Source organism: Enhydra lutris, unplaced genomic scaffold (genome assembly GCF_002288905.1).
Source record: "Enhydra lutris kenyoni isolate GAN:26980312 unplaced genomic scaffold, ASM228890v2 scaffoldscaffold90, whole genome shotgun sequence".
Taxonomy (NCBI): domain Eukaryota; kingdom Metazoa; phylum Chordata; class Mammalia; order Carnivora; family Mustelidae; genus Enhydra; species Enhydra lutris.
The window spans coordinates 390,974-417,641 of record NW_019154174.1 but is presented as its reverse complement, the minus strand read 5'-3'; the positions used below and the strand labels follow the sequence as shown (position 1 = coordinate 417,641).

General features: G+C 49.4%; 1 protein-coding gene across 1 annotated transcript in view; it reads left to right on the top strand.

The window, feature by feature from the left end:
• Positions 1-23,189, top strand: part of LOC111162323 (calcium voltage-gated channel auxiliary subunit gamma 3) — an 81,647-nt gene extending 58,458 nt beyond the window's left edge. Inside the window, exons 2-4 of the mRNA XM_022526676.1 lie at positions 11,838-11,921; positions 16,674-16,814; positions 22,105-23,189. Of these exons, the coding sequence (XP_022382384.1) occupies positions 11,838-11,921; positions 16,674-16,814; positions 22,105-22,616 (737 nt within the window). The 3' untranslated portion in view covers positions 22,617-23,189. The remainder of the gene's footprint in view (positions 1-11,837; positions 11,922-16,673; positions 16,815-22,104) is intronic.
• The last annotated feature ends 3,479 nt before the right edge of the window (positions 23,190-26,668 follow it).

Genomic DNA, 26,668 nt, shown 5'->3' with positions numbered 1-26,668 from the left:
TCCACCTCTGAGAGCCCCAGGTGGCCCCCTCCACCCACACCCCTACCCCACCACACATGCTGCTGCCCTTACGTATCCCACCCAGAGACACCCTCCCCACACCTCCAACATACTGCAGCTCAAAAAGTCTCTAGTGGGTGAGTGGGCAGGGGAACAGGGAATCTTGAAAGGGAGACCTGCCTTCTTTCTCCTGCCCTAGGCCCTGAGGTAGGCAAGGAGCCTTGAGCAAAGCGCAGACGCAGGGGAGAAACCACAATGTCCACACAGGTTGCAAGGTTACCTTGCAGAACTAAATCCCAGTGTGGTGTTTGCTCAAAATGCCAGAACTATTCCTGGATGTCAGGTGCCGTTAATGGTTGCCATGGCAACCACCCATGCTTAATGAATAGAAGAGAGTAAAAGATGCTGGATAAATGTCAGGGCCTGGGATGGATTTCCTTGGGAGCAAATCTGTTAGCGCTGGGCAGACCTGACCAGCGAAGGTTGAAATGAGCAGTCCAGGGTAGCAGAAAACAGATCCAGCAGGCTCCCTATCCCTTTTCTCCAATGGCACAAAACATCCAAAAGCATGACTTTCTGGAGAGACAGTTTACACATAGGCTCCACTGTGGTGGGTTTGATATTGCAACATGTGTACAGAGTTTGCAAGGACAGAAGTCTGAGCCCAGCTCTCTCAAGAGTTCAGAAATGCCACTTCTTAAAAAAAAAAAAAAAAAAGTCTCCCGAATTATTGTTTTTTTAATGAAGGGAGTGCCAAATCAGTGTTTTAAGAAAAAATAATAAACTTTCAGAAAGACAATGTCAAGAAGAGGAGAAGACAAGCCACAGGCTAGGAGAAAATGTTTGCCAAAGACACATCTGATAAAGGACTGGTTTTTATTTTTTTTTTTTTATTTATTTGAGAGAGAGGAGAGACCTTGGGGTGAGGGGGATGTGGGCAAAGGGAGTAGCAGACTTCCTGCTGAGCAGGGGGCCCAGATCAGGGCTCGATTCCAGGACCCCGAGATCATGACCTAAGTCCAAGGCAGACGCTTGACCCAGGCGCCCCTGATAAAGGACTGTTAGCCAAAATATGCAAAGAAGTTTTAAACTCAGCAATAAGAAAAGGACCCGATTAAAATAGAACAAAGACCATAACAGGTACCTTAGCAAAGAGGATACCCAGATGTCAGATAAGTGTATGAAAGGTAGCTCCACACCATACATCAACAGGTAATGCAAATTAAAACAACAAGGTACCTCGACACACCTATTAGATGGTCAAAATCCAGGACAGTGGAGGCACCAGATGCTGGTGAGGTTGTGGAGGAACAGAAACTCATTCATCGCTGGTGGGAAAGCATCAACAGAACAACCACTTTGGAAAACAGGTTGGCAATTCCTTCCAAATCACACTGACTGTTGCCGTGTGATCTGGCAATTACACACCCAGGTGTTTACCCAGAAACTCCTTAGCATTTATGTCCACACAACAACCTGCACACGTATATTTACAGCAGCTTTAATTCATAGTGGCCAAAACCTGGAAACCACCCAGATGCCCTTCAGTAGGTGAAGGGATGAATACACTGGGGGTGCCTCCGGACAATGGAGTATGGTTCAGCGCTAGAAAGAAATGTGAGCTATCAAGCTATAAGAAGACACGGAGGAACCTTCAGTGCATATTGCTAAGGGAAAGAAGCCCATCTAAGAAAACCACATGCTGGATGATTCCAACTCTGATGTTCTGGAAAAAGGCAGAAGTCGGAGAGCAAACGGAGGGGTGTGGTCATGAGGGATGGGGTGGAACTTGCACAATGAACATCCCTCAAGCATCAGTGTGTCTCCATGATCGTGTGTGGAGCTGCATTTGGGAACGATGCCCAAGTCCACTGACACCAGTGAATGTGACTCTGTCCAAAGGACAGACCCACTCTGAGTTCGCAGAGGGTATCAGAGACTCAGGCTGTGCAGTTCTCACCTGCTGGAAAACCTCAGACAAATCCCATATGTTCCAACCTCAGATCTGGTGAGAGGGAATTGCCATTCATGAAGTCCCCAAGCTCCCAAGCCCCCTTGCTTGTCCTCCTGCCAAGGTCTCTAATCAAGGCTGAGTCCTTCGTGTGTGGGAAAATGACTGTGTGTCCACCTGGCTACAGATGGTGGCTCTCAGACTCCAATGTGCATTTGACTCTAAGACAGGATTAAGAGTCTTGCAGAAGCGTGTAAGTGATCATGGTGACCACCCCAGCCTCATAGATAATCCACCATCAAAATAAAAATACTGAGCTATTCAATAAAGGAGATCAACACACTTCTGATTTTTTCCATGGTCTTTTGTAAATGTCAAATATCAAATAATTTCCAGCTGTCATTCTCTCTCTGTACCCCTGTTTTGCTGGTACCCCAAGTACATCCCTAATTGGCTAATCCGGTTCCAGAGCCTATACGGTTCCAGTGCTGTGTTGGGTGCCAAGATGGGCAGGGAGCCAGGGGACAGGTGCAGACCAGAACCATCTTGGCCAGGATGGGCAGGGCTCTGGGCTCCAGGCTCTGGGCCATGGGACTGGCTAGGACCTGAGCTCTGGGCGAGCCTGGTGTTCCAGTTGGACCTGCATGTAGGCAAATAATTAAGAGGCAGGGAAAGCATTTTACCCTAAACCCACCCAGTGGGCTGATCAAGCAAGGTGCCCAACACCAGGCTCTTCAGAAATAAAGCAGAGCTATCAGCTGGGCTCCGAGAAGGACCGGTGGTACCCACAGTCCCTTTCTCCTGGCTAAATTTTCTGTACTTGGTTCCAAGGCAGGACACTCTCTCCATCAGGCATCTCTCTCTGGACGGATGTGGGAAGATTCTGGCTGGCTTGCCTTTCCACCCCCAGTCGCCAGCTACTTCTTCAAAGGGTTCATGGTGACTTTCAATGATTCATCTGAAGGTGTATTCCGTTCCCACTCCTCAGCAAGCCCCTGGCGCCCAAAGAGATCTTTTAAAACTATAAATCAGATTGTGTTTCTCAGCTGCTTAAAGCATCGTCTGGCTCCTTCAGAGACTTGCTGTCCCCCTACTCACCTCTCTTGGTTCCAGAAACACACTGAGCATTATCCTTCCCCAGGGCCTTTGCATATGAGATAACTAGAAAGTTCTCTCAAATCTCCCCGTGGTTGGCTTCACCTTGTCACTCAGACCACCTTGTCAGAGAAGCTTTGCCTGTCCATCCAACCTCATGAGTGTCCCTCCCCGAGTGACTCCCTCCAGGGAATAGTATTTTCATGGCACTCAATGCTATCTGAAATGACCTTTTCCTTTTTGCAGAAAACTTTGTCGCATTTTTTTCTTCATTCACCGTAGGTCTCTCCCATTAGAATATAACAGCCTTGGGGCCCCTGGGTGACTCAGTCAGGTAAGCATATGACTCTTGATTTTGGCTCAGGTCATGATCTCAAGGTCATGAGATGGAGCCCCATATCAGGCTCCACATTCAGCAGGGAATCTGCTTGAGATTCTCTCCCCCTCCCTCTGCCCCCCTCTACTCACACACTCTCTCTCTCAAATAAACAAATAAATAAAATCTTTAAAAACTGATAGATTGGGGTTCCTGGGTGCCTCAGTTGGTTAAGAGACCGCCTTTGGCTCTGGTCATGATCCTGGAGTCTCAGGATTGAGTCTCTCATCGGGGTCCCTGCTGAGCAGGGAGTCTACTTCTCCCTCTGACCCTCTTCCCTCTCATGCTCTCTCTCTCATTCTCTCTCTTTCAAATAAATAAATAAAATCTTTTAAAAATAAATAAATAACTATAGATACAACAGCCTTGAGATCAAGGACCTAGCCTATCTAGTTCACTGATAAACCCCAAGTGCCCACAAGAGAGCTTAATGCAAGGCAGGCAACCCCATAGACATCGCTGAATAAAAGAGTGAATAGGGATATGCACCAGCCACGGCTCAGTAACATCAAAAGAGGATGTTTCTTTCTGCTGAACTCACTCCTGTGCTTCTCTTACTAGGAGCAGCAAGCCGTAATTCCTATACCCCACATGCTTCTTCAGACCGATTAGTTCAGGGTCCCCACTATCCAGGAATTCATCCCCCAAATCCCCACACATGCTAGGTTGCATGGACGAGCAAGCAAACTCCATCTTAATATAAATATTTGCATGAATGGCCTGATGACTTATAAAACCAGGCTCAATGAAAACACCCTCGCAACCCCATCCCACGCCCCTCCCCACCCCATTCCGTACCCCGCAATCCCCGGTCTTTGTTGGCAGCCTCTCTCTGATTGCTAGCTCTTGTCAACATGGGACAATCCAATGCAAATAGAGGCAAAACGATTGCAAAGTGAGATTGCAGATCTAGCAAAATACACAGAGCTTCATGGTAATGGAGGTGAGGAGTGACGTGCCATGCCAGCCGTGGGCCCCCGTGAGGGGGTGGGAGAGGGACACCCGTCAGCAACGCAAGAAGAAAAAAAACCAACAAGAAGTGTGATGAGCTAGGCACATCCAGTGATTTGAATATCAAAGGATTAAGAAAGCTCTTGAGAGAATGAGGACGTGCTCAGATATTTTTTGCAAAAAAGGACCTACTTTATGATCCTGCTGTGAAAGTCAAACTTTACAATCCAGCTGGGAGAGTGAAGGATTTCATATGACTCTCGTGTGATTTTTATCAGAAAAAATGATGTTCCCTTCCCAGCGAAAATCAACACAGCTTACTTTTTTGTTCGTCCCGATGCGTAGTTAGAAAAGATAAGACAAAATAAACATGTTCTCATGAGCGATCATTTCAAGTTCAAGACACAGGTGGAACGCATGTCTTCGAACCTCATTATTTACTATGAAAGAAACGTCCCTGCTTTCGAGGGGACTCACCTGGCAGGCAGTGGTTCTCAGCCTCCACGGAACAGTTAGACTCATCTGGGGAGCTTGGAAGACTCCAGGTGCCCAGACGGATTAAGTAGGAATTTCTGTTTTCCTGCATCCACACCAGTAATTCCGGTGTGCAGCCCATGTTGAAAACCACTGCTTTAAGGTCTTCTCCTCTGTAATAGGGATCTGCTGTTACACCAAGAACCTAAACATGCTTACAGTCAGGCAGTCACTTTTGCTTTCTTAAGTATTCCCGGTGCATAAACAAACCTGATACTCTTTCCTGTTTCCTTGAGGTCAAGTCATCACGACAGAGACCTAATAAATGATCTATGTCTTTGAATGGAGAGCTCTGGTCTCCAGCTGGCCTTGGTTTTGAGCTCTGAGCTGGACTTTGGGAGCTTGAAATTTGGTTACCCCTGCTGGGCTGGTGGCTGAGATGTGTGCCAAGTTCCAAGCACTGGGTTGGCAGGGTCTCTGGGCTGCACCAGTGCTGGGCTCTGCCGCTGGGCTGGGTGGGCTGGGGAGGCGTATCTGCCCTCACTCTGAGCCCATTGAACTGTCCAGAGACTACTCAGAAGTGACATCCCTGTATTAGGTTTGGGGGTGGGGGGAGGGTATCACCCCACCAAAACCTGCCCCAGGACCACCATTGTGGGGCACTCACAGTCCACAGGGGCAGGTATGGAGGGTCCCTCCAGGAAGACCTTCTGGAGGTTCTGCTGATGTTGGAGGAAGGACAGGCAAGGGACAGCAACCCCTCTGAAGGGTTTCCCTTCAGGACTGCAATCTTGAGAAGGTCGGGGGAAGTGAAGTAATGCCTCAACTCCCATCCCCCCTCCCCCACCCCACATCTGTCTGCCCTGGATCCAGGATTTCCGGACTTAAGGCCAAAAGCACTTAAGCAGAGCTGTCTTTAGATGACCCAGAAAAGCTCTCTCTGGCCCTTGCCCAAACTTGGCATAGCAGGTGGTCTAGGCTTGTTCTCGCTACAGTGTGACCCAGTAAATCAGCCACCATAGGCCCTCTTTTGCCCTGCTGGCCTCCCTTCTGTTCCTCAAATGAACCAAGCTCCTTCCTGTCTCAGAGCCTGTGCATCTGCAGCAACCTCTGCCTGGAAAGCCCTTTCCCTGGCTCTTCGCACAACCAGCTCCTTCTCTTTGTGCAGGTCAGAGCTCGAACAACCCCCCTCCACCCAACCCTGCCCCAAAGGGCTCACTGTTGGCCCCCACCCCATGCACGATCACCATCACCTCATCTGCTCCATTTCCTTCGAAGCACAGGGATCTTGTTCATCTCTTTACGGGTCTGTAGACTCTTCCCCAACGAGAATGTTAGGTTCTGAAGCCCAGAATCTTCTGCCTTGGCCACTAGTGAATTCCTAGGGAGGGAGTGAGCGAGAAGGGAAGGGCAAAGGTTGAACCAACCAATCTTCACAGCTCAGATCTCATAGCCATCGAACCCCAGTTCCCACCACCTTACCACCTTTCCCCTGGAAGCACAGGATCTGCCTCCCAGACCAACCACTAAACACCCCAAGTTACTCTGAGCTCCCAAATGGCTTTTCCGTTCCCACTCAACCATGCTCCTGCTACTGCACTTTGCCTAAAGCAACACACCTCCCTTACTCTGATGAACTTTTAACTACCCTTCAGATCTCAGCGTAGACACGATTCACTCGACATTCAGTTAACAGAAATCACCTAACCGAGTTACCAGGTGAGTGAATTTTCGGGGATGAGGGAAAGGCTTTCACTTCCAGTCTTATACCTTTCTCTACATACTGTTGGAATTTTCCAATTATGAACACCTCTATTCTTTTAATTTAACTGGGATTATCGGAACATGGGATAACGGACTGCTTCTTGTTTTCCCTGTGATATTTCTCTGCATTGAAAAATATTCTAATCAATGTTATTTTTAAATGTCAGTACCACAATGATTTAATTATCATCACTTCTTGTGTGGTTTAGTATCTTGAAAGAAGTCACCTGACTGAGCTCTTTCATTCATTCTAATATTTTGTCCAGCAAATTGCCTTGAGCTTTCCGAGTAAGACTATTCTCTCACCTGGAAAAAAAATGATAACTTTGTCCTATTTTTTCCTATGGGTTGTTACTCTTAATTCCATTTTATTCTTCTTGCACTAGAACTTACAGAGCTGCAGTGAATAAGAGATGCAATGGTGAGCATTCTGTCTTCTTGATTTTAATGGGAATATTTCTAAGGTCTGACCTTTTATTTTATTTTTATTTAAAGATTTATTTACTGAGTGAAGAGAGCGAAAAAGAATGCAGGAGGGGCAGAGGGAGAAAGAAAGTCTCAAGCAGACTCCGTGCTGAGTGTGGAGCCCAATACAGGGCTTGATCCCACCACATAAGCTGAATGCTTAACCAACTGAGCCACCCAGGTGCCCCGCTATGGTCTGGCCTTTTAGAAGGATTTTTGGTTGAAAGAAAGTCCCCTTCTTCTTAGGAAAGATGTGTTCTTCCATTGTCTGAGCCAGAGATAAACCATCGGCATAATCTTCTCTGGTAAAAACCGGTCTCTGTGATGTATTCACTTCAGCACGTCAGGAACTGTACCTTGGCTCTATTTTCCACTCCAGACTTCTTCCTGGGGTCCTGGGGTCTCATGGCCCTGGGGTCTGTGCATTCTCAAAGCCTAATTCTCACATCTGCCCCACCCTGCCTTCTCATCACCTCCCCCCTATAACCTCTGAATCTGCTCCCAGACCACCCCCCACTGATCTGCCTCCTGGTTGACCACATTCTCAGGTTCTGCTTCTCTCTGCCCCAGGGCCTTGGCTTAACCCGGGCTGGGATAGTGCTTGTCCCTGTGTCCCCACTTCATCTTTGCAGGGTCTATGTTTTCAACATCTCTCTCGGTTCCATCCTCTGCAGCTCATGGGCAAGTCCAACCCCATCCTATCTTTCTTAGATTTACTGAGATGGGGAAATACTCCTGAGAAAATGTGAGAACAGCATGATCTCAATTTTATAAAACCATTTGTGTGTGAAAGCATGGGGGGGGTCTAGAAGGAAATATACAGAAATGCTAAATAGTAGTTATTTCTGGAAGCTGGCAATATGCTCCTTGTATGAATGGCCAAATCACTTTTTGATGAGTGTATGACTTGTGGTGCCAGCAGTTTTGTCTTCCGCATGGAGTCTTCCTCAGGGAAATTCTTGATTCCCTTTCGTTTTATATTGCTTTTTTAAATCTCATCATGGCACCAATGTGTCTCGTCTGGTCCTAAAATACCTACTCAAACCAATGGTAGTAATAGCTAGAATTTATTGAGTTCTTACTATGTGCTAAGAGCTGTCCTAAGTGGTTTATGTCATTGCCTGATTAAAAGCGTACGTGCTGAGAATGCCAACCGATGCTCCGTCTACTCTTATAGCCTCAGTTAATCCTCGTGACAACTCCACGACGTTGTTATTATTACTATCATCATTCTATAGAAGAAGAAACTGAGGTTTGATGGGGGTCATTCGCTGTAGGTACGTCAAGTGCCGTGAGGCCAGGAGGGGAATTCGACCAGCTGGAAAGTTCATCCCCGGGGTCTACAGGGGTCTGCAGATGCCCAGCTTCAGGGGACTGTTTACGTGTGCAAATGTGGGACAGGGCGCCCCATTTTTTTTAAAGAGAAGCTGCCAATGAGGCTTTCATCTGACAGATCCTGAATTTTAAATTGCAGCAGCATATTGAATTTAAAAAAAAAATACAACAAAATAGGCACTAACATACTGCAGGTAAAATAAATAGATAAATAAGTAAATAAAACAGAACAAGCCAAAATGCCAAACAAAATATTCTGTGACCCAGATTTGCCCTAAACATCATGTCCTTTAGAAGAACCAGTCTGGACGATGTCCTCTGACACCCTGTAAGGCCCAGACACCTCTCTGTGTCCTACCACACAGGACAGGGCTCCTTAGACCCTGGATCAGCACAATCTTCCTCAGACAGATAGCAAATATTTTTGGCTTTGCTGTTTCTGCCACAGCGACTCAGCTCTGCCATTTTGGGTGGAAGCCGTCAGCAAGGGGGCACGGTTGTGTTTCAATACAATCTTGTTTACCGACGCAGAAATTTTAATTTCATATCATTGTGTGTTTGTCGTGAAACAATATTCTTCTTTTGCTTTTTTTTCCCCAGCCATCTAAATATGCAGAAACCATTCTTAGCCCAGGGGCTGTGCAGGAACAGGTGGTACGCTGCTTTAGACCCTGAATACTGGTGACTGTTTCTCCAGGAGCTTCCGGTGTTTGCAGCTCTAAGCTCTAGGACCCAGATGCCCTCTGCTGCCTTGGGGAAGGCCCTTGGCGCAAGCAGAGTGGGCATGTGTGTGGCTCCTCGTTCCCACGTGGTTCTGACTGGTCTGTCGTGGTGGTGTCCACATTCCATCTTCACCTGAACCTTTTCTTCCCGTGAACGCCTTTGTGGGGGTGCCCAGGTGGCTCAGTTGGTTAGTGTCTGCCTTCGGCTCAGGTCATGATCTCAGGGTTCTGGGATCGAGCCCCACATCGGGCTCCCTGCTCAGCAGGGTAGTCTGCTTCTCCTTCTCCCTCTGCCCCATCTTGTGTGCTCACGGACACGCCCTCTCTCTCAAATAAGTAAATAAAATCTTAAAAAGAAAGAAAGAAAAAGAAAACCTCTGCACTGTATGTCAAACAACTAACAATCGTTGGTCCCCCAACCACCGCCTTTGCCCTGCTCGGTAGCCCCCAATGAAAGTCATGGAAAAACCACGGTTGATGGAAAAACCAGTGGTCCCGTTCATTGCCACAGTCAAGAGCTGTGGATGGACCACAAAATTATCATATAGCCGCCTGGTGACAGACGTTGCTGGAAGAGAGTATAACTCACAATAGTGTTTAAGAACTTTGGCTTTGGAGTAGGGCAGACTTCCATCGAACCTGCCCCTTGTAGCTGTGTCCCTTCACTGAACCTCTTTCCTCACCTGTCAAAAGGAATCATAATACCAGATACCTCATAAGGCTGTTTTTTTGTTTGTTTGTTTGTTTGTTTAAAGATTTTATTTATTTATTTGACAGACAGAGATCACGAGTAGGCAGAGAGGCAGGCAGAGAGAGAGGAGGAAGCAGGCTCCCTGTCGAGCAGAAAGCCCGATGCAGGGCTCGATCCCAGGACCCTGGGATCATGACCTGAGCTGAAGGCAGAGGCTTTTAACCCACTGAGCCACCCAGGTGCCCCCATAAGGCTGTTTTGAGAGCTGAAGAGGATAAAACACGTACAGGGCTTAGGATGGCACCCGGTACGTGGTACATGGTACGGGCTCTGCGTGTGTGACTTATTCTGGTTTCTTATCCAGCTCGCTGGAAGGGAACGGGGATTATAAACTAAGAGGAGTATGTGAATGGAAGGCTAAAATCTAAACAAGAGAAAAACAAAGTTTTTTTGTTTGTTCGTTTGTTTGTTTTTCATATCAGGGAAGAAGTTATAACTTTGTGTTTTCTTCCAAGAATATCCTGGAGGCTTGCAAGTCTTCTCTCCAGGACCGCCCCCCTCCCCCCACTTGTTGGTGCTGAGTCCATTCTTTGCCTGGTGAGCGGAGAATCAGAAGCAAGAGGGTGCTTCACATATGGCATCGCATTTATTGGGAAATGCCTCTGGCTTGGAGCCTACTTATAGCAGGGGTTAAATGCATGGCACTCTTTATTATAAGATTATTATTGACATAATAATAATGGCTACCATCCACAGTGCAACAGTGAAAACCACAGGCTTTGAAGCTTGGATTCAGATATCGATTCTTCTCCTCTCCAGCTGTGACACCTCAGTCTCTTCTGTGATCTGGGTTACCTCATCATCAAATGTCAGGATCAATAGACCCTACCTCCCAGGGCAGTGGACAAGAGTAAATGAGAGAAGGGAGGTAAGGTTTCAGCTCTGCGCTTGGCCCACGGGAAGCATTAATAAGCGCTGGTTGCTATCACGGCACGCCTAGAGTTTTGCAAAAAATGCAACAATGATCTCATCTTCATACATGGCCTTGTTTAATCCTTACAGTAGCTTGGCTGAAATAGGAGGGCAGATCTGCCTGCTCTGCTGTCCACGGCGCCACCCTGCCCCTCCCCCTCCATACCCGGTTCTCAGGCGGCGACAAGAACAGCGATGCGTGATTCCGTGCTGTGTTACAGTGAGGAGTTCGGAAATTGTTGTCATTTATAAGAACTGGCAGAGCCATTAGCTGCCCCAGAGATCGGTTAATTGGTTGGTTAACAAACACCCACAAGGATTCTCAAACACCCAGAATGATTTAAGTCAAACTGATATTGAAGGAAGAAAAGGAAGCAAATGCTGGCAGTTTCCCCCAAGACAAACCTGTGCGGTCTGTGCCTCCTGGAAGGCGTGGGCCACACAGCAGAACACAGCTGGCTGTGACCAGGGGCCGGGGGCGGGGGGTGAGGGGATGGTGAGGGGACAGTCCTGTGTCAGCTAAGAGCAGGATCAGGGACAGGGGGCTTCTCCTGAACCCCTGCCCACAACTGACACCCGGGAGTCCCCCGACCTTGGTTGGAACGCAGGCTCTGCTGCAGACTGTGTGAGCGCATGCAAAATCCTCGTGCTCAGTTTCCTCATCTGTAATGGGAAATTAACACACAAATTCCATTTCCTTCTCCTTTTCTCTCTCACCCAATGGAAGGTGGGGGATGGATAAGGCAAGACAGTCCTCGTAATGAATGATTGTGTTCCATGGCTATTTGCTCTTCTCCATAGATCCCAACATCATGCAAAATCTAGGAAGCAGATTTTCTAGGAAATGAAGTCTTCTGCTGCTTTTTTTTTTTTTAATTAATTTTCCTCCACTGCCGGTCTCTCGTGTGTGCCCTAGGACAGGTGCAGATGAACCACCGTATGCACAGCCCACAACAACCAGGGAAGGTTCTCTACCGCGGAGGGTGAGGACCAGGGGCTCTGGCTCCTCCCCCCAGCTCAGGCCCACATTTGTTTCCACAGGGGCTTTCCGAGGAGTGTGCAAGAAAATCGATCACTTCCCTGAAGACGCCGACTATGAACAAGACACAGCGGAGTATCTCCTGCGTGAGTTCCCACTTCTGGGGTCTCCCCTGGAGGGGGTGCGGGCAGCCCTGCAGTCGCCCGGCTGCCTCCGAGGCTCCTCGGTACCCATCCCTGGAAATGGATCCTTCCAAAGGAGCTTCCGGGGACCTTGGCTACTAGACAGAGACTTTCAAGTGATTCTGATATCTGAGTCTCTTTAATGTCCATGAACTAGAAATACAAGGGGGAGAAGTAGGTGAGTCAAAACTAAAAGGCTCTTTTTAGTCTGCTGAGGAGAAAATCTAAGGGATTTTCTTCAACCGGAATACCAGTTTTCACCTTCCCGAGAGAGCTGAGTCGAGGTGCTAATGGGTGATGAGCTAATGGGTAAAGCACAGTCCTAAGGGGCAAGCCCTGGGAGGTTAAATGCAAACCCAAATTCATGTCTCTGCAGTCCTATTGGGGCAGGGTCAGCATCTTCCTGGGATTGTCCCCAGGCTGGTAAGCTGAATACGACATGGGACAAGGCAGAGCTTGGGAGGCAGCAGAGTGCAAGGTGGCTTAGCGTGAGGGCTCTGGGTCCTGGTTGACCTGGGCTTGTATGCCCTGTCTAACTCTCTACTGGCTGGGTTAAACCTGAGTGCACTGCTTTCTTTACCTTTCCATCTCCCAACTATCCTTCTCCAGTCAGAAATGGAGATGATAGCATCATCGATGTGACAGGCTCGTGAAAATTAAATGAGCACATGCATTACGCTCAGCCCGGGGCCCAGCGTGACGTCAGTGAAGCAATATAGGGCCAGCGCCTTTCTGTTGCAGGGGACAAGCACTAACACAGTCCAGGGGCAGATATGCACCTGCCATTGATCCAGGCCCAAAGAAACGTGGACATTTCATGTAATCTAAATGTAACTTCTTCAACAAGAATGCGTGTCAAGTTCACTCAAAGAGGAATTTCAAAGGCGTTGGCTAATCTATTACTAAGGAATGTTAAGTGTAAAGTTTGCCCCCTTTTTAACTGTTATTATAAATAAAAACTTTAAGAAATTGTCCTACACAAGATTATGTTTGTAACTTGTAGCTCAAGAAGAGTGGTTTTAAAATTAGAACAATTTGTGGCCGTGCTCACACCTGTTAGTCTGCAGATGAATGAGCCCTGAATCGTGTAACAATGTTAGTTATGTAGTTATTATAGCAGGGTCAATTAAGAAAGTCAGTTTTCAGCTAATTTTTGAAACCTAAACACACCATTTCTTTTTCCAGTCCCTATGCAGCTACTAGGATTTACCCAAATGCCTACTAGGATTTGTGCCAGCAGCTCAGAAAAACTTGGTATGAGGAACACAGGGCCCGCTTAGAGATGGAGCTCTGTGCTTGGACCTCCTCCGAAGAATAGATTTAAAGTCATCTCCGGTGGGGTTTTACTGAGTGCCCATCATTTCTCTTTGTTTTTCCTTCCTGCTTTAATGAAACATTGTGATGTTTGCCCCGCTGGAGGTGAAACAGAGCTGTAACTTCTATTTCACAACTCCCAGAACGGATTTTCAGTTTTTCAGCTTCAGATTTTCAGCTTCCCTAAGGTGGATTGCTTTTCCAACAACATACTTTGCTTCCTTTGGCGAAGGTGAGGTCCTCGCCCCTCCCCCAGTCCACCCCTGCTTCACCATTAGCCACAGAACCAGGCTAAGGTTCAGGGGAAGCCTCTACGAGAAGCCTGTACAAGCACACAGATGTCCTGTGAGGAATTTTGGAATCCCTGACCCCAGCACACAGAACCAGGGCACGTTCCCGCGGGGCTCTCCAGACCCCTCCAATGTGTGAGGGGCCATTCCTGCTGTGACCGCCCCGTTGTGGGACTGGGACTCGTGTACTGATTTTTCTGCTGTTTCCTTGTTCTCAAGTGCTGTTGGGACAGGTTACAGCTTCACCATAGAGCATAAGGCTCACTAGCCCACAAGACCTACGGACAAGAGACTCCCCATAATATACCCCTGACGTGGCCAGGTCCTACTCCGATGCCCGTAGTAGAATTACACTGCAACAAACGGCCCTCCCCATCCTCAAGACCACAACATACCCCCAGGTAGTTGGGGGTAAAGAAACGGTAAAGGAAGGAAGGCGGGGAGGAAGGGGGGAAGACAGTAAAACCTTTTTGTTTTGAACCCACCATGTGCCCATGGGTTTAAATGAAAGTAGAGTAGATAACCCTGACTCGGAGAAAATGGCAGAATCAAATGTCCTGAGGCAGACACCTGCAACCACGTATCTCATCTGTGGGCTAAACAGTGGGGTCTGGCCACCAGTTGGTTGCCACAGGGCTACTTCAGCCACAGTCACAAATCTCACAGCCACCCATTTCAAATCTGTGCTTTAATAACCAATGCAGTTCAATAGCGTCAAACGTCCATAATTATTTCCTTTGGACATAATCATGTTTACCAAAAAAAAATTTTTTTAAACTACCCTTTTAATCGATTGAACTTATCCCATTGAATATTCAAGCAATTCCTGTCAATACACAATGCAAATGAACACTTTAAAGGTTTGTTCACATTCAAGTTTGTTTGAAACCACTGAGGCAGATCAACCCCTATTTGTAGGGCCCTGGGCTGAGGGTCCAAATGGAAACCCATAGGTCATATGCATAAATACTGAGAAGTTATAAAGAAGCTATGCCCACAGTCGGGCTCGTGTGCCCACTTAGGACCCCAGAGCCCCCTCCCCGGGGTTATCCCCTGACCTGGGTACTAAAGGAAGCAGGGGGTCCAGCCTTTCCCAAAACTTGACCATGGAAGCAGAAGAATGGGAAGGATGCTGCTATCAGGCCCCGGGTCTGCCCAGATCCCAACACTGGGTGATTTGGGGTGGCTGTCTTTAAACAAAAGCAAGAACTTTCCATTTTCTTGTCCTTAAGAGAACATCAACCCTGTGTGCCCTCAGACTCTCCTGCCATTTCTCCATCACTCCTCCCAGGCCACCCTCTTGGCTAACTCAGCTAGCAAACTTCCAGAAAACTTTTTCCATGAGACCGAATAAAACACCAGTCATCACGTTGTAAAAACTGCCTGGCGGTTGGCACTTAAGCCCCTCTGTACAGTGGGGAACAGAAACAGCGGGAGGTGGGTTGCCACAAATACGGGGCTTGAAAGCCTTCAACTTTCATCTTTGAAATCCCCAAGGTCAAAAATGACCTCGTGACCCTTCCTGCTGCACCATCCCCCCTGCTGCACCTGCTCGTGCCCCGTGGCATTCTGGGTGGCACCAGGCGCTCAGCGGCCGAGCACCAGACACAAGCATGGTCCTCAGCTGTTCTGTCTCCCACTGCCCACTGCCACTGGTGGCTCTACCTTAGAAATATATCTTCAGTCCCACAGCTCCTCACCACCTCCAGCCTACCACCCTGGCCCCAGCCAGCTCACGTCTGGCTTCCACAGCCCTTGTGGCCCCAAGAGCTCACCCTTCCAAGAGCCCCACAGTGTTCGGCGCTCTCCTTTTACTATCTTGACATTTTTCATGATTTTGGAGAAAGGCCTTGCCTTTTCATTTTGCACTGGGTCCTGCAAATTAGGCAGTTGTTCCTACCCATCAACTCAACTGACTTGGGATCCCACGAGGCTAGGAACCCCTGTTCTTTTGTACACGAATGAACACGGAATTTGTTCAACTGGTATATTCCGGTCGGGACATAGCAGGAAATAACCTTATACCAGTTGGGTGAATACTGGGACACCCACCTTTATACTGGTTGGGGGCATTCTGAGGCCCCCCTCCCATAGAATCCCTCCCTCAGAACCTTAGGCACCCCAGGACCCAGCACAGCACAAGTGCATTTAATAGGTGCACAGTGACATCGTCGAATGAATAAATGAACTCATTTGTTCCTTCAGTGACTGAGTGGGTATTAAGGGAGGATTGCCAGAGCCAGTGCTATGCAGATGTAGGTGCGTGCGGGGAAAGGTTCTGCATTTTGGTGAACAGCATGTGATCTGTTGGGAATCTTTGGATATGGGGCTGGCACCATAATTGGCAGGGTCCAGTGCAAATGAAAACCCCAGGTTCCTCATTCAAAACACAGGCAAAAATGCTTTTTCTTTTCTTCTGTTCTCTCTCTCTTGATCGGTCATGGTGTCTTTTATTTGCTATTTCATGTCAAACTACCCCCAGGGTGGGGGGCACAGAGACACTCAATGGGGGGAATGCGTAGCTTTGCATGCCTGGGGTTTACACCTAACCCTGGTTCTTCCTTTGCCCATGCCCAGCCCCCACCAGGAATGAAAGCTATCAGTGATCCCTGGCTGGGGCAGGAGAATGGGCAGCTAAGGTCCCGTCTCAGGGGAATGGGGAGGTATAGACCTGACGGGTGGTGGGATCCCCTGTGAGTCAAGGCTCCAAGCCCCCCACCGCACGCCCCATTTCCACATCAGACTTCACTTCTAAAACATAACGCGAGGGGCACCTGTGTGGTTGACCGTCCAACTCCTGATCTCAGCTCAGGTCTTAATCTCAGGGTCGTGAGTTCAAGCCCTGTGTTGGGCTCCATGCTGAGTGTGAAGCCTACTCAATCACACACACTCCATTCAAAGATAAAATGATGAAGAACTTCAGGACGGTGACTGCAGAGCCTTACCAGCAAGCACAGGGCCCTGAGCAACCGTGCTAGTCTGACGCCCATGTTGGAAGCATGTCCTGTCCTGCTCATGTGCTATTTTCCCCCTGGGCACTGTGTGCCCCAGGTTGGGTGGAGCCTGGGGCCGGCAGGGACGCAGCTGGAACCATCCCGCCTTCTCTCCACAGGGGCTGTGAGGGCCTCCAGTGTCTTCCCCATCCTCAGCGTCACACTGCTGTTCTTTGGCGGGCTCTGCGTGGCAGCCAGCGAGTTCCACCGAAGCAGACACAATGTCATCCTCAGCGCGGGCATCTTTTTCGTCTCTGCAGGTGAGCAGCTGGCCCCAGCCCGGACATCCTCCCAGACACCCAACCCAAGCCGGGCCCATGAGGACAAAGCAGTGCTATTCGGGGTTCCGTGCAAGGAAAGGGAGAGAAAATATTCGACTTGTGTTAAGCGTGAGGAGCCAGAGACTTTCATGAGAACCAAAGGTGCTGACACGCTAGCAGGGGCATGATGGAAAGGCAAGAGGAGGTAGGGGAGAAGGGTCAGCAGAGGGAGAGAGAGGCTGCTTAGTAAGAGAGCATGTGTGACCCTGGAAAGACTCAGGTTTGAACCACAGGGGTCCACTGATACCCAGATTTTTTGACAGATCCGTACATTAGTATAAATGTATTTTCCCTTCCTTAGGATTTCCTTAATGACATTTTCATTTCTCTAGTTTACTTTCTTGTAAGAATACAGTATAGAAGACACAGGACATACAAAGTATGTGTTAATGGACTGTGTCTGGTAAGGCTTCCAGTCAACAGTAGGCAATTAGCAGTTAAGTTTTTGAAAAGTCAAAAGTTAAACACAGATTTCTGATGGGGGGGGATCAGCACCCCTAACTCCGTATTGTTCAAGAGTCAACCGTCTATGTTCACACATAGAGGGCATGTGTATGTAATGTGACTGGCTCAGCTTGGCTCAGCTTATTTTAACAGGGTCCACCTTTCTGTTCGCTGGGACATACTCATATATGGCTCTGGCTGTTTGAGACATGTCAACATTCCAAGGGCTCAGATTCTCATATTGTTCAAGACGTCTCTGGGAGCAAGGTAGAAAGCCAGCAGCCCAAAATACTCTCCAGGAAAACTTCACAATCAGTATCTCGCCTGACCAGAAGGTGGCAAGAGGGATGAGAGACAGTCAGTTCAGGAAGGGGCCCCCTGCACTGCCTTCTCTCTCCTCCCTCTTCCACCCACCCCGTGTTCTCTTCCCCCTAGATTTACCTCCTCTCCCTAACTAATAATAGTATCTACTTCATGGTGTTGTTGGAAGGAGGCTGAGCATAAGAAGCACAATATTTTTAGTTTTAGTTTTAGTTTACTTATTTATTTTTTTAGTAATCTCCACAACCAGCATGGGACTCAAACTCACAACCCCAAGATCAAGAGTTGTGTGGTCTTTCAACTGAGCCAGGTGGGGCACCTCAATATCATTTTCTAGTCCTGGAAAAGCAGCAAGAATATAGTTCCAAAGTCTGAGGCCCAGCGTCCTGCTCCCCTCTAAGACCTTGCTCCCATTTCTTCCCCCACTGTGTCCCCTTCTGGGAAATGAGGAAGCTGGACTGCATCCAGCTCCGAGTCTCTGGACACCAACTCCAGCAACAGACCAGGGAGGGAGCCGCCATCTTGCCATGGGGGTGTGGTCAGCCCAAAGGTGGCCGTGGCCCCTGACCACGCTGTGTGCAGACTGATGGTAACAACGGGCAAACCCAGGGCTTTGTGTGGTTTTGAGACACTTTCTAGTCACTGGTGGCCCATCCAGACCCCCTGGGCTCTGACCCACCTGGAGGGAAATGGATTGTCTCTTTTTTTTTTTTAATTTTATTTATTTATTTGACAGATAGAAATCACAAGTAGGCAGAGAGGCAGGCAGAGAGAGGAGGAAGCAGACTCCCCGCAGAGCAGAGAGCCTGATGCGGGGCTCGATCCCAGGACCCTGAGATCATGACCTGAGCTGAAGGCAGAGGCTTTAACCCGCTGAGCCACCCAGTCGCCCCGGGAAATGGATTGTGCTGACATTTGGGTTTCCCGTACAGAAGATCATTATTTTGTCCCCCAAGGGGATTGTCAGGAAAGAGTGTGTCACCAGCAACATTTTTTCTCACGATGGGTACTGTGAGAGATGGCAGGTGGATGGGACACTTGGGAACCGCGAAACACGCAGGGCAGTGGTGAAAGCCCTGAGGGGAGGCAAGAAGCTTGGGATCTATTCCTGGATAGCCCCCATCTCCCCAAGGAACCTGAAAAGCCTCAGCTTTTCTACCTATAAAATGGAAGTTTCAGAAGAGCCCACACTCTCTAAGGCTCTTTCTTGCTCGGCTTTTCTAAGGATTTGTGGCTAGGGGCAAGCAATCAAGAACTTTTACTGAACACCTAGTACCGGGGCAGGCACCATGCATAATGCTGAAGAGTGAGGGCTCTGAAGCCAGGCTGTGTGCTGCCAATCTTGGCTCTGCTACCTCCAAGCTGCATAACCTTGCACAAGTCTCTTAACGTCTCTATGACTCCGTTTCCCTATCTGAAAAGTGGCGGTAATAATGCCCGACCTCTTGAAGCTGTTAAGAGACTGACATGAGCTGGTATCCGTAAACTGCCTAGAACAGCACCTAACACAAGCTCACTGCTTACTACGTAGTAGCTGAGGCACGAGACGTTGCGCTGTTGAATTCTCACGCCAACACCATTCACTTTCTCGTTTTGTACATCCGCACTGCACACTCGCTCCAGTCAGACTCTCAGCAAGGACATGAGGCCATCACAATGAAGGAGACCAAGGTGGATCTGCCCTCAAAGAGCTGAGTGTCAGGGGGATTGCCCACACACCTCTCGTCTGTCCTAAAATTTGTTCCTGAAATCTAAATCCACCACGGCCAAGAGACAGTGCTGGGTTCAAATCCCACCTCTACCATTTCCTAGCACCGTCAATGTGGGAAGTGATGTACCTTCTCTAGGCTCAATTTCCCCATCTAGGAAAGGGGGTCAGGGGTGCCTGGCTAGCTCAGATGGAAGAGCGTGCGACTCTTGATGTCGGGGTCGTGAGTTCGAGTCCCACGTTGGGTGCAGAGATCACTAACAAATAAATAAACTTTAAAAGAGGGTTAATTTTTTTTTTACAGCAGGTCTGTTGCAATACTTGAGATGGTGCATATTAAGACTTTGCCCAGTGCCTCACGCATGGGAAGTCCCCTATAAGTAAATGGCAACCCCTTCGCCCCCGCCTCCTTTAACCTGGTCTCACATCTAAGTCTCTCTTTAAATTGCTCCCCCTCCTCTCACCCCATCAAGACTTCCTTTGGGGGCTTCCCAAACTTTGCCACCAAAATTTCCCTGCTAGCAGAGAAGAAAAAAAAATGGCTCTGGGGAGTGGAGAGTAGGGTAGCAGGGCATCGCTAGAAGCAGCCTTCAGTGAGCTGAAATGTCTTTGAAGTCTGTCTCCCATTTACACTTAAAAATTCATGTGAATTCTGCTCTCTCCTCCTTATTATATCCGTGTTCATTTTAATATAAAAGAATGTGTCTTCCCTACTAATCTTCAAGCCGAGTTGACACTCCAGACAGAGGAGCAGTTTTTCATCCTGTGGTTTCCTGCAGCCTGACATACGGCTATCTGTGTCAACCCCCATATTTAGAAATAGCTCAGTGATTAGAACTCACAGCCGGCCTGCTGGATGCCTGCATAGGGTAATGCCAAGAGGACACAGGGCAGAAGCAGACCACCCCACCCTGCCCCCACCACCTTCTAGAAGCAAGTCCTAGATGGAGCAGGCCAGAGATCATAGTCAAATACTAACTCCCCCTTAATACTTGTGCCCCAATGAGTCAGAATGGCCCAGCTTTAACTCTTTAGTTGCTGGACTGTAGGGAGATCGTGAGGACCCCCCAGGAAGAGTCTGGGGCCATGAGGACCAGAGATGGAGCACAGACGGCCACTGGATATGGTTATTTACCAGCTGGTGCTAGGAACTGTAACGAGGGCCGGTCCCCATTTAGCATCACCTAAATTTGGAGACAAGGAGGTACCAGCTGATACACCAACCTCCCTGAGTCATTGTTGGCATCAAGGCCTAGATGAGGCCCTTGAAGCAAAGAGACAAAAAGAGACATTCCACCTTTGGAACAATAATGTGAGAAAGGTGGGGTGTCCAACTCTTGGTTTTGGGGCTCAGGTCATGATCGCAGGGACGTGGGATTGAGCCCCACGTCAGACTCGGTGCTCAGAGAGGACTCTGCTTGAGATTCTCTCTCTCCATCTGCTCCCCACCCCCTCATTGGCGCTCTCTAAATAAATAAATAAATAAAATCTTTAAAAAAAAAAATAACGTGAGAAAGGTGGTCAGAGATGATCCCACCCCTGGGCCCTCAGGTTCTATTGTTTCTTACCACTCCCTAGAAAATCAGTTTACCTTCAGGTGACCATATCCAGCGCCTCTCCATTGGCACCTGGGGGACGCTGTCTGCACACCTTGCCTGCTGGGGACAGCAGCTGCATGGTCCCCAATTCCCGATGCTCAAACGACAGCTAATCTAAAGCACTATCTTATCCTGTGCAGATGAAAAGACTTAGGAAGCTATTCTCCCTGCTCCTTGGGTTCACTAGCTCCCCACACTGCAGGGGCAGACCCATCTATGTCCACCAGACAGCTGCATTTGGACCCTCCTTAAGCACGTCCGACCAACATGTTCACATGTCCCCTCTTCTCAAAACCTGTTCTCTCTGCTGCCTCTTATTTTAGCTCAAGATGCCACCAACCTCCTTGTCAGCCCGGTGAAAACCCTAGTGGGCCATTCTCCATCTCCTTCTCTCACCCTGTGCAACCCTATGCAAGGTCCCCTTGTCTTCAAACCCCAGGGGCTTACCTGGTCCGCCTCCCTTTGCTTCTGAACTGTTTTATACGTGTCTCTGGCCGAGCCCTTCCTGTATTTTGCTCTAATTGCCTTTATGTGTCCGTCTCTCCTACTAACATGGAGGAACTCAGGAGCAGGGACCTGTATCTCCCTCCTTTTAGCGTCCTCATGATTTAGTGCCAAAGAAGGTTTTTTTGTTTTGGGGGGGGTTTTGTTGTTGTTGTTTTTTAAGATTTTACTTATTTATTTGACAGAGAGACAGTGAGAGAGGGAACATAAGCCTGGGGAGTGGGAGAGGAAGAAGCAGGCTTCCCACTGAGCAGAGAGCCCCATGTGGGGCTCAATCCCAGGACCCTGGGATCATGACCTGAGCCGAAGGCAGAGGCTTTAACCCACTGAGACACTCAGGCGCCCCAAGATTAGGTTTTGATGGAATGAATGGCTTGTAAGGGAAAACACCAGCATCCTGAGCCCGCCCACACTTGCTATCCGAATAGGGTGTATTCTGTAGCTAAACGCACACCACCTGGGACCGGGCAGCAGCATCCTCATTTCCCAAGGGACACACTGTGCAAGAAAGGCCCAGGGTTTGCATTTCCCAGCCATAAACCCATTCTCCGTGTCTCCCTGTTCCCTCCACATTTTCTACAAATCCTTCAAGGCTCAAACGACAGTTACCTCCGCCGTGTACAAAAGATGTCTTTTTCTCTTCCCCCTCTCTTAGGGTTAAGCAACATCATCGGCATCATAGTTTATATATCAGCCAATGCTGGAGACCCCGGGCAGCGTGACTCCAAAAAGAGCTACTCCTATGGCTGGTCCTTTTATTTCGGGGCCTTTTCTTTCATCATCGCAGAAATTGTGGGAGTCGTGGCTGTGCACATCTATATCGAAAAACATCAGCAGTTACGTGCCAAATCCCACTCGGAGCTCCTGAAGAAATCTACCTTTGCCCGCCTTCCACCCTACAGGTATAGATTCCGGAGGCGGTCAAGTTCCCGCTCCACGGAACCCAGATCCCGAGACCTGTCCCCCATCAGCAAAGGCTTCCACACCATCCCTTCCACTGACATCTCCATGTTCACGCTCTCCCGGGACCCCTCAAAGATCACCATGGGGACCCTCCTCAATTCCGACCGGGACCACGCTTTTCTACAGTTCCACAACTCCACGCCCAAAGAGTTCAAAGAGTCGCTGCATAACAATCCGGCCAACAGGCGCACCACGCCCGTCTGAACTTGACCTCTGCCCTCTGGCCTCCAGCCCCAGCACAGCCTGGGGGCAACGTACAGAGGCAGCTTTGAGGTTGCATGGCATGGTCCTCGTGATGGTATTACTTTTTGCAAAGAATGAAACCAAATGGACTCAGCCCTCTCCCACACTCGGCCCCTGACCCTCCAGGTTCTAACCCACCTCCCCAACCTTCCCAGCGCCCCCCCCATCTTCCCCAACTTTTCAAGCCCATCCCATGATGTCATTTCTCTCTCTGTGTATCTGTGCCAGATGTTTTCCTCTCTTCCTTCTTTACTGGAAGGACCTGCACATTCTTCCCTCCTTGGAAGAGGACTTTACTCAAAGTCACTGGTGGTGGCTGGGGGAGTTGGGGGTGGATCCCCAAGTCCCCAGGCGCGTGCAACTGTCCCCACTGCCCACTCACACAAATCCTTGGGACACCAACTGCTCAGGTGGCCCCGAGGGAGGCATTCACCTTTACGTGTTAGAAAAACATGACCAGAAATCAAGATGTCAGAGCCCCCAAAGCAGCTAATGTAATAAGCACCCATGTTATTAAAGGTTTTGCCTTGTTGTAACCAACCAAGCTGGGGGTGTTCTGTTTCTTCCGGCCCCTTCCTGCGCAGACTGGCTGCCTACCCATGGGACTGGCCCACCTCTGTGTTGGAAGCGGAGCTTTGCTCATCTAACCGCTGGGAAGATTCCCCGCCACCCTATCCCCCTCCTTGAGACCAGCAAGGTGCCCCCGCCAGTGCACAGTGGGCCTGTCCCTCACCTGAATCCCTGCAGGCCAGCTGGCGGCAAGCGTGTGTTCCAAAAAAATCTGGCCCTGGCTCCCAGGAGCTGGGACGTGTCCACCTCGCCTTCAGGCCTCGGTCCTCTCACCTGTAAAATGGAACACGGTATAGCTCCCTCCTCCACACAGCTGTGAGGCTCCCATCGAGTGCCCCGTGTGAAATGAGTAGCACATGATAAAGAATTGATATATGCAGTTTTAGTGTTTGGATGCGTTCTCAGCAGCCTGAGCATTATTGGGCTGCTGTAACCAAAAACACCACAGACAGGGGGGCGGATGCCACAGACGCTTCCTTCGCACCGTCCTGGAGGCTGGGAAGTCCAAGCTCGGGGAGGGCGTCCACAGATTTGGTTCTTGGTGAGTGTGGGTGAGGGTCCAGACTGGCTGGGGTCTGGGGGCTCTGTCCAGGGAAGAATTCTCCCCGAGGTGGAACAAAAGAGAAAAAAGGTTATCAAATACACTGCAAGGGAGCCGCAGGCAGGGCAGCAGAGAGACTGCCTGCCACGTGGTGGTGGGGAGGGGCCATAGTTATAGGGCAGAGGGAAGGAGTATGGGAGCAGATGGAGCTTTCTCTTCCTTGGAAAGCTTAGGTTGATTGTAAGTCGTCCGTTGGTCGGTGAGGGCCTGTGGCTTAATGAGCCTGTTTGCGTTCAGCGGGCTGGTCGTGGTGGGCTCTTTTCCCTGGTTCGACTTTCCATGGCTCGAGCCACTTGCTTAAAAGCAACCTCTCCATCCTGGTTTGCAGAGGGCCGCCTTCTCACACGGCCAGCAGAGCGTGGCGCTCTTGATCTGTCTCTGTCTCTGTCTCTGTCTCTCCTTCTTAGGAAGCCACTCATCTCAGCACGGGGGCCCCACCTTCATGGCCTCATGGACCCCTCATTACCTCCCAAAGGCCCCATCTGCAAATACCATCACAATGAGGGTCAGGGCTTCCACGTATGAATTCAGGGGGTAGAATACACAGTCCACAGCAAGCAATTATTGCAAGAAGACAGAAGCCAAATGGGAACAGTTCTATATGGGGAGGTGGGGGTGGGAGGGGAGCTTCTGCTGCCAACACTGACTTCCTGGAGTGCGTTTTTGGCCCACGCCCCACCTAGCTGTCCCACCTAGGGCTCCGGTTCCCCCAGAGGGCACGGGCAGGGTTCCCAAAGCTCAGGCTTACCGCGTGCTACCAGGTGTGGGGCTGAGTTCTAGCATGGTACACACCCTCCCAGTGACAGTCCCCAGTCCAGTTGCCAAGGAAGAGAGGTTACATGACCTGCCCAGACTTCACCCACACTAGGGGCCGGGAGCCCCAGGGAGCAAGGCACCTGCCTGCACCCACGAGGTCACTTTGCCCAGCATAGACTCCCACCGACTCTTTTCTTTTAACACTTAAGAGTCCTTGCATGCAACTCACACTCACATACCTCTAATGATCTCCTTGAATCCTTAAAACAGCCCTGTGTGTAGTAGGAATTACTCTCCGCATTTTGGCAAGCGAGGAAAAGCGAGCAAAGAAAGTGTCTTAGGTGCTAATGAGCAGAACTGTAATGGATGCCCCCCTTGGCTCCCGAACTTGAGTGACATCTTCATCTTCCAGCATTTTCCAGACCTGTCATCGGGGTACTACGCCGACCCCTGAGAAGTTCCTCGTTTTTCTTTAAACTAACTCGCCTTTTACTTCAATAAATGTATCTGGTCCTGAACATTCTGTCACTCCCTGAAAAGGAAAGGGGGAGTCGCGTGCCGTAAGCAAGTGGTAACCGGGAAAATAAATACAATACAAACAAAACAATCACGCCGTCTTCTAGCCACTGCCTCATCTTTCCAAAAAGGATATAACCAGAGTGTTAGGAAGATCTTCAAGATATTCTCATACCAGAGAAAACGCTTCCCTCGGCTAATCAGAAGCCTCCAAGGAGCACTGGGAAAGGCGGTGGCTTTCTCACTGTGGGATCAGGTCCCATTGTCTCATCCCCTCCCTTTGGGCTCGGAGGCTCTGGGGCTCCCTTGGAGAGGAAAGGATCTGAGAGATGGAGCACGTAGGGGACGAATCCTGTGAAATGGAACAAATGGCAACCTACAGACCTGGGAACCAGGACTTTGTCAAAAACAGGGCATCTGGGGGCGCCTGGGTGGCTCAGTTGGTTAAGTGTCTGCCTTTGGCTCAGGTCCTGATCCCGGGGTCCTGGGATTGAGCCCCACCTTGGGCTCCCTGCTCAGTGGGGAGCCTGCCTTTCCCTCTCCCTCTGCCTGATGCTCCCCCTGCTTGTGCTTGCACGCTCTCTCTCTCTGTCAAATAAGTAAATAAAATCTTAAAACAAAAACAAAAACAAATAAACAAACAGAAAAAACCGGGGCATCTGGGGAAGCTGATGGGGATGGAGAGAAAGGTCCCAGGGACTTCAGTAGGCAGACGTCTGCTCTGTGTACAGTACAAAAGGCCAGATAGCAGGAGGACAGAAGTAGGCACCTGACTGCTGCCTACCCCTCCCATGTCCCGCACCATCTAGGTCTGCTCCCTGCAATGCTTGGGCACGTGCAGCCTCAGAGAGCTTTTGCTTGAAGACTGCTCTGCTGGACCTAGCTGGCTGGCACCAAATAAATATTATTACCACTCACAGTTTGCAGCCAGGATCCCAGCCAACCCTTGTCATTCAAATCCCTGTAAAGAGTACGCTTGGTCACTGGGCCCCCACCCTGCATGCTGTGAACTTCACTTATTTTGTCTCATTTAATCCTCACCTTTGAGGGTTTATCGTTAAACCCCCTGGATAGATGTTGAAACTTGCCAAGAGACAGCAAAGCCGGTACTGAGTACTCCCCGTCTACCCTGCTCCAAAGCATACGAAAGAGCCACTCCCTAAGTTGTGCTGGTCACACTTCTCAAATGTCTTGCCCCCATTACTGAGATCCCCATCTTCTTCCCCAGGTACAGCTCTGTTTACCAAGGAATATAAACGGGGGACTCTAATTCTGATGGAGGCTCAAGAAAGAGGCAGTAGCATTTATAATCAGACCTAAAGGAAGAGTTAGAGTTAGCCAAGTAAAAAGAGGGCCACGTGCAGAGGACAAGAGTAGCATATGCAAAGGCCCTGAGGCTGCAGAGACCACCCCCGCCCCCCCGCCCCAGCAAAAGCCAGCAAATCTGGAGCTCAGAGTGAGAGGGAAAGTAATACCAGGTGAATCTTAAGGGAAAGCTGGACCTAGAGGTTGTAGATTGCAAGCATGTTAGGGATTTTGAACTTGAACCCTAAGTACACAAGATACAATC